The following is a 15,606-nucleotide window of genomic DNA, read 5'->3' as shown; positions in this document are numbered from 1 at the left end:
GAGAACACACATGGTGGGAACCATGGCATCTCAGGAAAGGGTGCTAGAAATAACTTACGGGATTTGGGCTTATATCAGGTGATTTTGAGGAGGATTTAAGGAAGCAGGATTTTGTTCTTCTGCATTGGGTGCTGTCAGGAAGAGGGGTATTCTATGATTAAGTATCTTGAATATGATCTAGAAAGCGGGAAAGCCAGAAAGGAGGCTAAAGCTGTAGCTGGTTGAAAAGCACTCATTAGCCTGAAGAGGAAGATGCTTGGTATTTCATGGCTTGGACAATATTCATGTTTTTCTGTATTTAGACATGATTACGGAGTGGTCATGTTTTGTCTTCATCTATTACAATCACAAAGTGACCTTATCTGATGTTGATGTTCTATGAAATTGTTTATGATCAACAGAGCACCAGGTCTGGCATAAATGCCAGTTCAGCTCCTAGTTACACCAAGGCCTGCCTGATAGTACCAGGCCAGCTCTTGGATGTCAGGGCCTGCTTTTTTCTTTCTCAGCTTCGAGGACCTAATTTTATCCTTTTAAAATTGTAGTGCCTAGTATTCAAAATGACATTTGAGTTCTGACTATTCAAGATCTTGGCGAAGTTACTGCACTGAGTCAGTGTTTGTAAATACTTAGTGCCTGCATAGAGTAGGTCCTCAGAAAACAGGACTGCTGTTATTCAACAATCCTTTTAAGATTATAGCCCCTGTGAGTTATTGTTAAACCTTGATACCTGGTTTCTGTTACGCTTTTTAGGATATAGCAGCCACATAAATGACATTTGAGGAAGAAGGGGAATTACCTAAAGAGTGATATAAAAATATGTTTGCTAATTGTGACCCTCAGTTCAGAAAAAAACAGATGGAAGTCCCCCCCCAGCTCACTTAGTATCCTAACCTTTTATTTTATTTTATTTTATTTATTTTAAAATATTTTATTTATTTATAAATAAAGATTTTTGTTCATTTGACAGAGAGAGAGACAGCGAGAGAGGGAACACAAGCAGGGGGAGTGAGAGAGGGAGAAGCAGGCTTCCTGCTGAGCATGGAGCCCGATGTGGGCTCGATCCCAGGACCCTGAGATCATGACCTGAGCTGAAGGCAATTGCTTAATTGACTGAGCCACCCGGGCGCCCTAACCTTTTATTTTAAAAGAGATAAAACTAATCATTTTGTACTCATATGTGAATATAATGTAAGCGTCTCAGTAGAGAATTTGGAAAATAAAGAAAATGCGTAGAAAAAAATTAAAGTTACCTACTACCCATAGTAAATACAAAAGACTTCAAAGAAGATAAATTAATTGACATTCTTAAGGTTTAAAGAAAATGTCCAAAGCTGAGATGATTTCTTTCCATGGGATTCAGAACCTTGCCAATTAAATGGGAACGTCTTTACTTCAGAGATAAACCTTGAAGTTGGAAAGTGAATGCAAGTATGACCTTTTTGCTGAATTAAAACACAGTAGAAAGTATCCTTTCTGTAGTAGTGAACTATGAGAAGAGTAATCTGGGGGCTCTTCACTGATGCTTCATGATCCTGTGGTTTATTACAGTTTAGCACACAATGAAATCTGTTGTAGGATTTTTTTTTTTTTTTTAAGATTTTATTTATTTGAGAGAGAGAGAACCAACGTGAGTAGGGAGTCCGGCAGAGGGAGAGGAAGAAGCAGATTCTCCCTGAGCAGGGAGCCCAGTCCCAGGACCTCTGGATCGTGACCTTAGCCAAAGGCAGACACTTAACAGACTTAGCCACCCGGACTCCCCTACTGTAGGATTTTTTAAAGATACCTCTTATTCTGCTAATTGTGACCCTTGTAAGTTCCTAAAAGAAAATTGTATAGGAAAATTGGTATATTTGTTGCGTGTTTTTTGTAGGCAGATACTAGAGGAGTAAATAATTAAAAGCAGTGGCTTTACATAACTTAAATGAGCAACAATCACAAACATACACACATACACTGTGCATGCAGTTCCGAAGTAGAAGGATTTAAGTTAGCCAACAGATGTACCAATTATAATAAATATTGTAAAAGTAATATTGATGTGCTGCTTTTTTTTTTTTTAAAGATTTTATTTATTTATTTGACAGAGAGAGGAAGGGAAGCAGGCTCCCTGCTGAGCAGAGAGCCCGATGCGGGGCTCTATTCCAGGACTCTGAGACCATGACCTGAGCCGAAGGCAGAGGCTTAACACACTGAGCCACCCAGGCGCCCCGATGTGCTGCTTTATTTTTTAAAGTATTGTCACATATCCTGTTTCACTTGATTTTTGCCACAACTCAGGGTTAGGTGAAAGAAATGTCATCTTGTTTTTAAGTCAGCAGAGTAAAACCCAGTGAGATTAACTGACTTTCCCAAAGTCATATAGCTATTAGAGGATATTCAAGGGCTTAAGTCCCCATACTGTAATATCATGAACATACATCCTCTCTCTCTCCATCCCAAACTACTCTTATTTTGTCCCTTCTTGTGGCAGTGTGGGTACTACTACTACTATCTGAATGAAAAGATGCAGTATATAATTCATAACTTAATCTACTGTGCTTACCTCTATCTAAAGATGGGTATCATTACTATTTCTGTATGCTAGCATATACTCAAAAATTAAAATAATGGGGGCCCCTGTTGACTCAGTTGGTTAACCATCTAACTCTTGGTTTTGGCTCAGGTCATGATCTTGGCATGGTAGGATTGATCCATGTGTCCAGCTCTGTAGCTCTGTGCTTGCTGTGCAGTCTGCTTGAGATTCTCCCCACTTTGTGCATGGGTGTGCTCCCCTTTCCCCCAATGATTAAATCTTCTAAAAAAATTAACATAATGAACAAATACACATATAGAAAGTGAAAATCCTTTGTAATCTTATCCTTAGGGAGGTGATTACCTAGTAAGTTACCTGACCTCGTGTATTTATATAAACATAAATATTTATTCATTTGTGGGAAAAAATGTTATATACAGACTGATCCGTAACCTTTTCCTTGATGTATTGGGACTCTTTCCATTTTAATATACTTTATCAGGGTGCCTGGGTGGCTCAGTCACTAAGCATCTTCCTTTGGCTCAGGTCATGATCCCAGGGTCTCAGATCGGGCTCCCTGCCCAGCTGGAAGCCTGCTTCTCCCTCTCTGGCTTTCCCTACTTGTGTTCCGTCTCTCGCTGTCTCTCTGTCAAATAAAATCTTCTGAGAAAAATATATACTTTACCTTCCCCTTCTATTTCTTTAGCTTTTAAGTAAACTTTGATTAAATTATACATAAAGTGCATAATTACTGTAGTGCTTAGTGAATTTTCAAAGTAAACATAGCAGTTTGAAACCCTACCAGGTCAAGAAATAAGAGTATTCCTCCAGAAGCCTGCCTTTGTGATGTTCTCTTCCATTTACTACCTTTCCCCATTCTTTGCAAAGATACCTACAATTCGAATTCTAACAATATAGATTAATTTTACCTGATCTTGAGCTTTATGAATGAAATCACATGGTAAGTGTTCTTTTGTGTGTGGTTTCTTTTGCTTAATATATGCTGGTCAAAAAAATTAACAAGACTAAACAACATGTGTTGAAGAGGATGTGGAGAAAGGGGAACCCTTTTACACTGTTGGTAGGAATACAAGTTGGTGCAACCACTTTGGAAAACAGTGTGGAGATTCCTTAAGAAATTAAAAATAGAGCTTCCCTATGACCCTGCAATTGCACTACTAGGTATTTACCCCAAAGATACTGATGTAGTGAAAAGAAGGGCCATCTGTACCCCAATGTTCATAGCAGCAATGGCCACAGTCGCCAAACTGTGGAAAGGGCCAAGATGCCCTTCAATGGACAAATGGATAAAGAAGATATGGTCCGTATATACAATGGAGTATTATGCCTCCATCAGAAAGGATGAATACCCAACTTTTGTATCAACATGGGACTGGAAGAGATTATGCTGAGTGAAATAAATCAAGCAGAGAGAGTCAATTATCATATGGTGTCGCTTACTTGTGGAGCATAAGGAATAACATGGAGGACATAGGGAAATGGAGAGGAGAAGGAAGTTGGGGGAAGTCAGATGGGAAGATGAACCATGAGAGACTGTGGACTCTCAGAAACAAACTGAAGGTTTTGAAGAGGATAGGGGTAGGGAGTTGGGTGAGCCTGGTGGTGGGTATTGTGGAGGGCATGTATTGCATGGAGCACTGGGAGTAGTGCATAAACAATGAATGCTGGAACACTGAAAAGAAATAAAATGGAAAAAATATATATGCTGGTCAGGTTTATTCTTTGCTGTTGTTGCACGTGGCATTAGTTTGTTCATTTTCATTGCTGTATACCAAGGGCCACCACAGTCCTTAGAATGGGCCAGTTAGAAAATTTTTTTTCATTTTTTAAGGCATAGATAATCTAAACTTTGCTGTTTTAGTCATTTTAAGTGTACAATTCAGTGGCATTAAGTCCATTCCCAGTGTTGTGCAACCATCAATACTGTACATTTCTAGAACCTTTTATCATTCCAAACAGAAACTCTGTACCCATTAAACAATAACTCCCCACTCATCTCCCTTTCTCCTTCTCTCTTTCCTTGGTAATTTCTGTTCTGCTTTCTGTACCAATGAATTTTCCTATTTCAGGTACCTTATCTAAATGGAATCATTCAGTATTCTTTTGTATCTAACTTGTCTCACTTAGCATAGTGTTTTCAAGGTTCGTCACCCTTTCGTCGTGTATCAGATTTCATTTGTTGTTAAGGCTGAATAATACTCCATTATATGTATTTACTACATTTTGTTTAATCATTTGTCTGTTGATGGACTTTGGGTTTTGCCATCTATTGTGAACTGTGCTGCTGTTAACAGTAATATATGGCTATCTGTTTGCTCCCCTGCTCTCAGTACTTTTGAGTATCTACCTAGGAATAGAATTGCTGGATCATATGGTAACTCCCTGTTTAATTTTTTGAGGGACTGAGAAGTATTTCCACATCACTTGTACCATTTGTACATTCCTGCTGCCAGTGCACAAGGGTTTCCAATTTTTCTACATTTGTTAGTTTCAGGGTTTTTTAAATAATAGTCTTCCTAGTGGATGTGAAGCACTGCCTTATCATGGTTTTGATTTGCATTTCTGTAATGATTTGCGGTGGTGAATGTTTTTTCACTTACTTATTGGTCATTTCTGTGTCTTCTTTGAAAAATGCCTAAGTCCTTTGTCACTTTTTGTGTTGGGTTTGGTTTTTTTTTTTTTTTTTTAAAGATTTTCTTTATTTATTTGACAGAGAGAAATCACAAGTAGATGGAGAGGCAGGCAGAGAGAGAGAGAGGGAAGCAGGCTCTCCGCTGAGCAGAGAGCCCGATGCGGGACTCGATCCCAGGACTCTGAGATCATGACCCGAGCCGAAGGCAGCGGCTTAACCCACTGAGCCACCCAGGCGCCCGGGTTTGGTTTTTTTATTGAGCCATTTAGCAAATATTTTAAGCTCTCTGTCACAATATTTTAAGATCTCTGAACATTCAAAACTTTCATATAGTAGGCGTGATCTAGTAAGTTTTTTATTAACATATAATGTATTATTTGCTTTAGAGCCATTTAGCAAATATTTTAAGCTCTCTGTCACAATATTTTAAGATCTCTGAACATTCAAAACTCTCATATAGTAGGCGTGATCTAGTAAGTTTTTTATTAACATATAATGTATTATTTGCTTTAGGGGTCACAGGTCCGTGAATCAGTCTTAAACAATTCACAGCCACCATAGCACATACCCTCCCCAATGTCCATCACGCAGCCACCCTTTCCCTTCCCCATCACCCCCAGCAACCCTCGGTTTGTTGCTTGAGATTAAGAGTCTCTTATGGTTTGTCTCCCTCCCGATCCCATCTAGTTTCATTTTTTCCCCTCCCTGCCCACCACGACACCCCACCCTGCCTCTCAAATTCTTCATATCAATAATCATATGATAACTGTCTTTTCTCTGATTGACTTATTTTGCTCAGCATAATACCCTCTAGTTCCATCCACGTCATGGCAAATGGCAAGATTTGGGGGTTCCTTGATGGCTGCATACTATTCCATTGTGTATATATACCACATCTTTATTCATCTGTTGAGGGACATCTAAGTTCTTTTCATAGTTTGGCTATTGTGGACGTTGCTGCTATAAACATTCAGGTGCACGTGCCCCTTCAGATCACTACATTTACATCTTTAGGGTAAATACCCAGTAGTGAGATTGCTGGGTTGTAGAGCAGCTCTATTTTCACCTTTTTAAGGAACCTCCATGCTGTTATCCAGAGTGGCTGCACCAGCTTGCATTCCCAGTAACAGGGTAGGAGGGTTCTCCTTTCTCCAATTTTTTTTTTAAGAGTTTTTTTTTTTATTTTAGAGCAGATGCATGAGCCGGGAGGGGGGGATCAGAGGGGGAAGAAGAGGAAGTTGGAAAGAATGCCAGGCAGACTCAGTGCTGAGCGCAGAGCCCAACACAGGGTTCAGTCTCAGGACCCTGAGATCATGACCTGAGCTAAAATCAGGAGTTGGATGCTTAACTGACTGAGGTGCACCCCCTGTCAAGGTGCGCCCCCCGCCAAGTTAAGTTTTATGTACAAAAACAGATGGCTGACAATATTTGACCTTTGGGCCATTGTTTGCCTTAGATTATGTAGTCCACTAAATTATTAGCTAATAATTTCAAGTGTAACAGTGACTGTAAATTTCTGCCACCCCAATCTTCTTTTTATTTTATATAGTCTGGTTGGTTGAGTTTGAGTGTTAGTTGGGGCTATAGAGGGAAGAGAAATGTGTATGGGAAACTAAGAACTGTAAAGTATCTTGAGGGCCTTTTATGTCTTGGAGACCATTGGAAGATTTGATTTTTCTGCCATAGTTTAGTCAAAAGGGTGATCAGTGGACAGTAGGGGCTATAGTTTCCCTTACCTTAAGGTTAAGTGATTTGAATATGATTTCCAGCCCTGTGCAAGCTGGCCTAGTTCTTAATTCTTTAGTTAATTAAGATTCCCAATCCAAATCCTGAAATCTTTGCCACTACTTCTCTTGGGCATGCCCTGGAATTCACATTTGGTCAGCTGAGTTCTGTGAGTCTGCTGAAAGCTCTGCTTAGTTTCTTGGCTACTTTTGCCTTCAGAATCGACAATTTGCTTTAAATAGAAAAGTGCCCCAATTGCCAGCCCACCTCTGTTGGCTTTTTTTCCTTTCCATATTTTGGTAATTTTTGAAAATAGCATCCTAATGAATGTGACATAGTTCCTTTCCAAATTTGGGTAATTTTGAATATTTCAAAAATTCTTTGATCCTTTCAAACAGATGTTGTTGTTGTTTTTTTAAGATTTTATTTATTTATTTGACAGATCACAAGCAGGCTCCACTCTGAGCAGAGAGCCCAACATGGGGCTCGATCCCAGGACGCTGGGATCATGACCTGAGCCCAAGGCAGAGGCTTAACCCACTGAGCCACCCAGGCGCCTCTCAAACAGATGTTTTAAAAAGAATTTTCTGCCTTTTGTCTCGTAGTCTAATTTTACTCTTATAATGAAAATTGTAGTTCTGGTGTTATATTCCAAGCCATAGTGAAAATCCTTATACATAAATGTTGGGAGTATTGCACTTTTGAAGAGTCAGATTTATTGAGGTATATTTTACATACAGTGAAATTTAACCTTTTTAGGAGTTTGTAGTTCAGTGAGTTTGGCAAACAGTTGGGTAACTATGACAACAACTGATACACTGAATGTTTTATCACCCCAAAAGCTCCTTTGTGCTCCCTTGTAATCAGTCCCCTTCCCATTAGCTCCTGGCAGTCACTGATCTGATCTGTCCCTATAGTGTTGTCTTCACTGAGTTTTGTGTAAATAGAATCATACAGTATGTGTAGCCTTTTGTGTCTTGCTTCTTTCATTTATAATGTTTTTGAGATTACCCATGTTCCTGCATTTACCAGTAGTTTGTTCCTTTTTATCGTGTGTAATATTCTGTGTATGGATGTACCACAGTTTGTTAATCCCTTCACTAAATGATGGATATCTGGGTTGTTTCCATTTTTAGCTGTTAGGAATAAAGCACCGTAAACATTCATATACTGGTCTTTTATGTTTTCATTTCTTTGGGTAAATACATAGAAGAAGGGATTGCTTTGTCATATGGGAAATATATGTTAATTTCATAAGCAGCTACCAAACTCTTTCCCAGTGTGGCTATACAGTTTTGTATTTACACTTGGAAACATATGTGAGGTGTATTTATATTTTGTCTTATAATTTTAGGTGCTTTAAAAAATTATTAGTGTAGGGGTGCCTCGGTGACTCAGTGGCTTAAAGCCTCTGCCTTCGGCTCAGGTCATGATCTCAGGGTCCTGGGATTGAGCCCCGCATCCGGGCTCTCTGCTTGGCAGGGATCCTGCTTCCCTTCCTGTCTCTCTGCCTGTGATCTCTGTCTGTCAAAAAAATAAATAAAATCTTTAAAAACAATTTTTTTAGTATAGTTGATATCTTGTTTTTCAATTTTAAATTAAGTACTTAGTGATATCTTGTGATTTTAATTTGTAGTTCCCTAACAAATGATGTTGAACATCTTTTCTTATACTTATTTGCCATTTGTCTCTCTTTGATAAAGTATACATTATCCAGTCTTTTGCCCACTGTTTTTTAATGAATTATTTGCTTTTTTAAAATCATTGTATTGTAAGAGTTCTTTATATATTCTGGTTACATGTCCTTTATTAGACATATTGTTTTTGAGATATTTCCTTCCAGTCAATCTGTGGCTTGTGTTTTTATTATCTAACTCTGTCTTTTGAAGAGCAGGAGCTTTTAATTTTAATGAAGTCTAGTTTATCAGTTATATCCTTTTAAGGTTTGTGATTTTTATGTTGTGAATCTCTGCCTAAGCCAAGATCGTGAAGAATTTTGTCTTATTTTCTTCTATAAGTTATATAGTTTTAGGTTTTATATTTAGGTGTGTGATCCACTTCAAATTTTGTCTGTGTTGAAGTTTTTGTTTTTGTTTTGGATATGGATGGTCATCATTCTAGCATCATTTGCATGGTGCCCAACTTGGGGCCCAATCCCAGAACACTGGGATCATGACCTGAGCTGAAGGCAGGTGCTTAATGACAAAGCCACCAAGGCATGCCTTGGCAATGATTTTAGCATTGTTTTTTTTTTTTTTTTAAGATTTTATTTATTTATTTGACAGAGAGCGATCACAAGTAGGCAGAGAGGCAGGCAGAGAGAGAGGAGGAAGCAGGCTCCCCGCTGAGCAGAGAGCCCGATGCGGGACTCGATCCCAGGACCCTGAGATCATGACCTGAGCCGAAGGCAGCGGCTCAACCCACTGAGCCACCCAGGCGCCCTAGCATTGTTTTTTTTAAAAGGCTATTCTTTCTTCAAGGAAATACCTTGTCATTTTTGTCAAAGTCAATCAGTGTTACATGTGTGGGTCTATTTCTGGATTTTCTCTTCTGTTCTACTGACCTATATGTCTGTCCTTTCGCCAGCAGTTTTGTACTTACAAGTCTTGTGAGAATTACTTAGGCATTTTCTACCATCATACTGATTTGTGAGATTCAACTGATGTAGCAAGTCAACGACCTCCTGTCAAAGAATGTTAGGTAATTGAGTCATTATTAAGCATGTGACTTTATTTATTTATTTATTTATTTATAGAATGAGTAGTGTGTGTGCATCTGTGCATGCACATGCTCACACACGAGCAGAATGGGGAGAATCAGAGGGAGAGGGTAAGAGAGAATCTTAAGTAGGCTCCATTCTCAGCCCAGAACCCAGTATGGGGCTCAATCTTATTACCCCAAGATCATGACTTGAGCTGAAATTAATAAGAGTCAGATGCTTAACCCACAGAGCCACCCAGGTGCCCCATGTAATCAGTCATTTAATTTGCCTACAGTAATGTACTAAAACTCCTTAAAACATTGGTTTGGATGTTGCCAGTAAGAACTGTCATACTCTGCTATTAGGAGTGGAAGTTGGTACAAGCACCCTCAAAAAGTAATTTGTTCATTTCTAGTGAATGGAAATGAACTATGGCTTATTAACTCTACCTCTTAAACATATACCCTAGAAAATTTGGCACATGTACATAAGAGGACAGGTATAAGCATGTTCATTGCAGCATTATTTGAAATACTGAGAAACTGGAAACAACCTAAATATATTTTAATAGAAAAATAGTTGAATAAATTGTAGGATGGTAAAGGATACGACATGAAAGTAAAAGTGAATGAACTAGATCTCTATATACCAACATAGATCTCAAAAGCAATATAAAATTTTAAAATGAAACTATGCAAATATAATAGGAACGATAGAAAAACAGGTACTAGAAAGATATTCACTGAATGTATTTTAGTGGCTTCTAGAAAGGAGAGGAGCATTGGAATGGGAAGAAGCACAAAAAAGGAACTTTTGTATCTGTTAGATTGTAATTTATTTAAAAGAAAAAAATTTTGAAGAGTTTATTTGAGAGAGGGCATGCACAAGCAGGGGGAGCTGGAGAGGGAGGAGAAGTAAACCCCCCCCCCCCCCCGCCCCGAGCAAGGAGCCCAATGCAGGGCTCGATCCCAGGACCCAGGATCATGACCTGAGCTGAAGGCAGATGCTTGTTTGCTTTCTTTCTTTACTTATTTATTTATTTTAAATTTAATTTTATTTTTTCAGTGTTCCAAGATTCATTGTTTATGCACCACACCCAGGGCTCCATGCAATATGTGCCCTCCTTAATACCCACCACCAGGCTCACCCATCTCCCCACCTCCTTCCCCTCCAAAACCTTCAATTTGTTTCTCAGAGTCCACAGTTTCTCATGGTTCATCTTCCCCTCCAATTTACCCCAATTCACTTTTCCTTTCCATCCCCTAATGTCCTCTGTGGTACTTCTCATGCTCCACAAGTAAGTGAAACCATATGTTAATTGACTTTCTCTACTTATTTCACTGAGCATTATCTCCTCCAATCCTATCCATGCTGATACAAAATTTGGCTATTCATCCTTTCTGATGGCTGTGTAATATTCCATTGTATATATGGATGAAGGCAATGCTTAACGAACTGAACGACCCAGGTGTCTAAAAAAAAAAAAAAAAAAAAGGAGAGCGCTATCTTACACACATTTTTTTTAAAGATTTTTATTTATTTATTTGACAGACAGAGATCACAAGTAGGCAGAGAGGTAGGCAGAGAGAGAGAGAGAGAGAGGAGGAAGCAGGCTCCCTGCTGAGCAGAGAGCCCTATGCGGGCCTCAGTCCCAGGACCCTGAGATCATGACCTGAGCCGAAGGCAGAGGCTTTAACCCACTGAGCCACCCAGGCGCCCTCTTACACACATTTTGATTTGCTATATTTTTAGATCCTTTTAAAGTTGTAAACCAGTCATTTGTTTGAAAGAAAATGGATGTGTTACTAAATGTGACTCTAAATGCCACATTCGTAATCTCATGTATCGGTTCTTAAGATGCAATCATTTGTTAAATAAAAACTCACTCCAGAAAGGAGGCACCCAACAATGAACAAATTACATCAGATTTCAGTACAATCGGGTTAAACAGTGTTTTTTTCTCATTATTGAAATCATGTTTGTATATTCTAATAGTATGTATTTTAAAGACCATTTATTTAAAATAAATTCTCCCTAATTAAAATTTCTTTCCATAGTACAGTATTTTACTGGTTATAAGCATCAGTGCCATGAGATGGCAAAATAAAGGATTCACAGCCCTAAAATTCTGAGAAACACTGAAGTCTATACCTCTCTCTCCGAAATTCACATGTACATTAGGATGCTAGAGGTACTAAGAAGTTGTATAGTGGTATTTCTCAGATTTATTTGATCACAACCCACTTTTTCATGTATCAATAACAGTAAGATCTGGGAAATGTTTAGTATATTCTAATATATAATGTCTAGTATATATACAAATAATTATTTCTATTTTAAAGCAGGACAAAAGGAGCAAGCTGTGGAATGGTATAAGAAAGGTATTGAAGAACTAGAGAAAGGAATAGCTGTCATAGTTACAGGACAAGGTAAGATTGTATTTACATTTGTTTCGTAGCCATCCCGAATTATATTCACATGTTTGCCCTAATTTCAGATACACCTATCTTAATAAAAGTATTTGACAGATTTTGAAATGTTATTATTGACATTTATAGATTTACAGTTAATGCTTTATTACCTGTGCTAAATTTGAAATTATAACCAGCTATGCTTAAACTTGATTACCAGGTAGCAGTCAGATAAAAACCAATATATTATTTCCTTGAACCCACTGTTGGTGATGTTTTAGCCTCATTTTTAGCTCTCTTTTGAAACCTGGTCCTTCCCTCATTGTTGAGGAAGGGAAGGAGTGTTTAATCATACTCCCTTTTGTGTTTGTGGGTAATGCTTGACAGCAAGTTAGAATATGAGCTATAAATGTCTTGCTTTGATTCACCTTGGCTTTTTAAAATCAAAGAGGTTATTTGTCATCTTTGCTTTCTTATCACCTAAAATTAAAAATTAGAGTCTAATAATATTTTTAAATATATAGGTAACATTTATTGCACACCATGCTATGTGCCCAAGCATCATTGTCTGGGTTTCATGTCTTTTATCTTTTTTAATCTTCACCACAACCCCACACTCTGAGACTGCTGCTGTTATCCTTACTTTTCACATAAATAACCTTAAGTACAAAGAAATGCGGTAACTTGCCTACAGTCTCATAGCTAGTAAGTGGTAGGTCAAGTCAGGATTCGAGCCCAAGCAATCTGATTTCAGAGCCTGAATTTTTAAATATGATGCTGTGACTATTATGTAGTATGTGTGTACCACTATTAAAGTATTTCACTTAAAACTAAAATAGATTCAAAAGAAAAAGTTGTATAGACTGAGAATCTTACCACTATGGATCCGTCCACTCAGTGGATGTTTGTTGTCTGGTTGGCTGACTCTACTACTTGTATCTGCTAATCTCTAGTATTTACTATGTATCTAATATTGGCCAGGTTTTTTTTCTCTCCCCTTTTTATTTTGAGTACTTCTCTATACTGATGTCCTGCACAAAAGAGAGCAAAATAGAACAACGTGGGAGGTTAGACCTTTGGGACTTTTCATTATTTTTTCAGTATGACTTTTTTTAGGTATTATGTATACAATGTATTTGTTGCTCTTTGTCAATTGCATGGAGGCAGAGCTAGAAAAAAATGAGTTAATAAGAAAGATAGTATCTCATTGAATAAAGTATGCCTCTAATTGTACCCCTAGGAGAAAAAACAGTATCAGTTGAACTATGACAGTGTTCTCTTCTTACCACTTGGAATTTGACTTTTACTTTATTGTATGTAATGTCTTCATCCTATTTAGACATAGCTGTAATCACAATATTAACATCAAGGACCAAATTTGTTTTTGCACAGGCTGTGACATACTGTGGTATGAATGCACCCTGGCTGATAGCTTTAGTAAGTTGTACTGGTTATAAAACACATCTCATGGGGCATCTGAGTGTCTCAGTTGGTTAAGTGTCAGACTCTTGATTTCAGCTCAGGTCATGATCTTGGGGCTATGCGGTCAAGCCCTGCCTCAGCCTCTGCTCTGGGAGTGGATCTGCTTAAGATTCTCTCTCTCCCTCTACCCCCACACCTCTCACTCTCTGAAACACACACACACCCCTCAACTTCAGAAATTTATTTATTTTTTATTTTATTTTATTTTTAAGATTTTATTTATTCATTTGACAGACAGAGATCACAAGTAGGCAGAGAAGCAGGCAGAGAGAGAGAGGGAAGCAGGCTATCTGCTGAGCAGAGAGCCCGATGTGGGGCTCAATCCCAGGACCCTGGGATCATGACCTGAGCCAAAGGCAGAGGCTTTAACCCACTGAGCCACCCAGGCGCCCCCAGAGATGTATTTTTAATGTAGGGAGGAAAAATACACCTCAAAATCCATGAAATCATATGTGAAGCCCATGAAATACCACAGTAGATCTGAAACCATCATAAGGAACTATAACTAATTTTTTAAACTTTATAAAGACTGTGACTCCCAGAGCACCTGGATGGCTCAGTTGCTTAAGCTTCCAATTCTTGATTTCAGCTCAGATCATGATCTCAGGGTTGTGAAATCAAACCCCACGTTGGCTTTGTACTCAGCGGGAGTCTGCTTTTCTCCCTCCCTCTGCCCCTCCTCTGTCTCTCTCAAATAAATAAATGAATTAAAAGAAAAAAAAAACTGACTCCCTGTGAGATTAGTTGGGGTAATATTTTATCTTGAAGTAATATTAGTAGGGAAACAGAGGTGTTGATTTTTTTCCTCTTTGTTCTTTCAGGTGAACAGTGTGAAAGAGCTAGACGCCTTCAAGCTAAAATGATGACTAATTTGGTTATGGCCAAGGACCGTTTACAACTTCTAGGTATCAATTAATGAATTGTATAACTGGAATAAGATGTTTTTGAAATGTTTGTTCAGTGAAACTTTACATGTAGTTGGAAATAGATCAGTAATCTTGAAAATGTGTTCTATGTTTTTTTCCTAGCTTACAGAAAATTCTAACATCTACAAGAGAGAGTATAATGGATTAATTATCCATCACTCAGCTCTAACAATTATCAACTCATAGTCAGTCTTGATTTATCTGTACTCAAGGGCTGGCAAATTACAGCCCATGGACTAAACCCAGTTCACTGCCTATTTTTATAAGATGGCACACAGCTAGCTACTCATTCCTCTATTATTGTTTGGATGCTTTCATGCTACAGTGCCTACAGAGTTGAGCAGTTGATACAGAGATCATACAGCCTTCAGAGCCTTTTAATATATAACTTTAAAAAATATTATAATATTTACTATCTGGCTTTTTACAGAAAGAGTTTGCCAGCCCCAATAAATCCCTACCCACTCACCCCCACTCCATATTATATTGAAACAAATTCTTGACATCTTTTTATTTCATTTACAAGCATTTCATATTGTATCTCTCAAAGCTAAAGATGCTTAAAAAATAAAATTACCAGGACACCTAGGTGACTCAGTCAATTAAGCACCTGCCTTCAGCTTAGGTCATGATCTCAGGGTCCTGGGATCAAGTCCCACATCATGCTTCTTGCTCAGTGCAGAGCCTGCTTCTCCCTCTGCCTGAGGGAGTGCCTGTGTACTCTCTCTCTCTTTTTTTGACAAACAAATAAAATCTTAAAAATAAAAATAAAAAGTAAATTTACCAAAATGCCATTATCACATTTAAAGTATAACCAATAATTTCTTTTAATAGTAATAAAAAATTATGGCCAAAGAAACGATCAGTGTCCAAATATAGTTTACATATAATATGTAGTATATGATATGTATTATGATGTATAGTTAATATCTCAAAATTTAATAATTCTTACTATTTTTCTAATAATTTTTTGCACCAGAATCTCAAGAAGATTCATATGATATGTTTCTTTTAATATACAAGTTCATCTGTTTTTTTCTTGTAATTTATTTGTTGATCAACCAGATCTTTGACACATCGTGGTTTCCTGCAGTCTGTTTTTTGCTCTATGCCTCTCCGTGATATTTTTTTTAAAGATTTTATTTATTTGAGACAGAGAATAACAGAAAGAGAGAAAACATGAGCAGGAAGCG

The 15,606-nt window shown here is 37.9% G+C and overlaps 1 protein-coding gene across 2 annotated transcripts in view; it reads left to right on the top strand.

The window, feature by feature from the left end:
• The window catches only part of SPAST (spastin), a 56,990-nt gene that overhangs the window by 5,781 nt on the left and 35,603 nt on the right, over positions 1-15,606 (top strand). The window contains exons 2-3 of one of the 2 annotated variants that reach the window (XM_032353040.1): positions 11,940-12,023; positions 14,309-14,392. In XM_032353040.1, coding sequence (XP_032208931.1) covers positions 11,940-12,023; positions 14,309-14,392 — 168 coding nt within the window. Of the gene's footprint in view, positions 1-11,936; positions 12,024-14,308; positions 14,393-15,606 lie in introns of both variants that reach the window. The other variant, XM_032353039.1, reaches the window with a different exon arrangement.

This window comes from Mustela erminea, chromosome 7 (genome assembly GCF_009829155.1).
Source record: "Mustela erminea isolate mMusErm1 chromosome 7, mMusErm1.Pri, whole genome shotgun sequence".
NCBI lineage: Eukaryota > Metazoa > Chordata > Mammalia > Carnivora > Mustelidae > Mustela > Mustela erminea.
The sequence above is the reverse complement of the archived record's forward strand: the minus strand, read 5'-3'. Positions and strand labels throughout refer to the sequence as shown.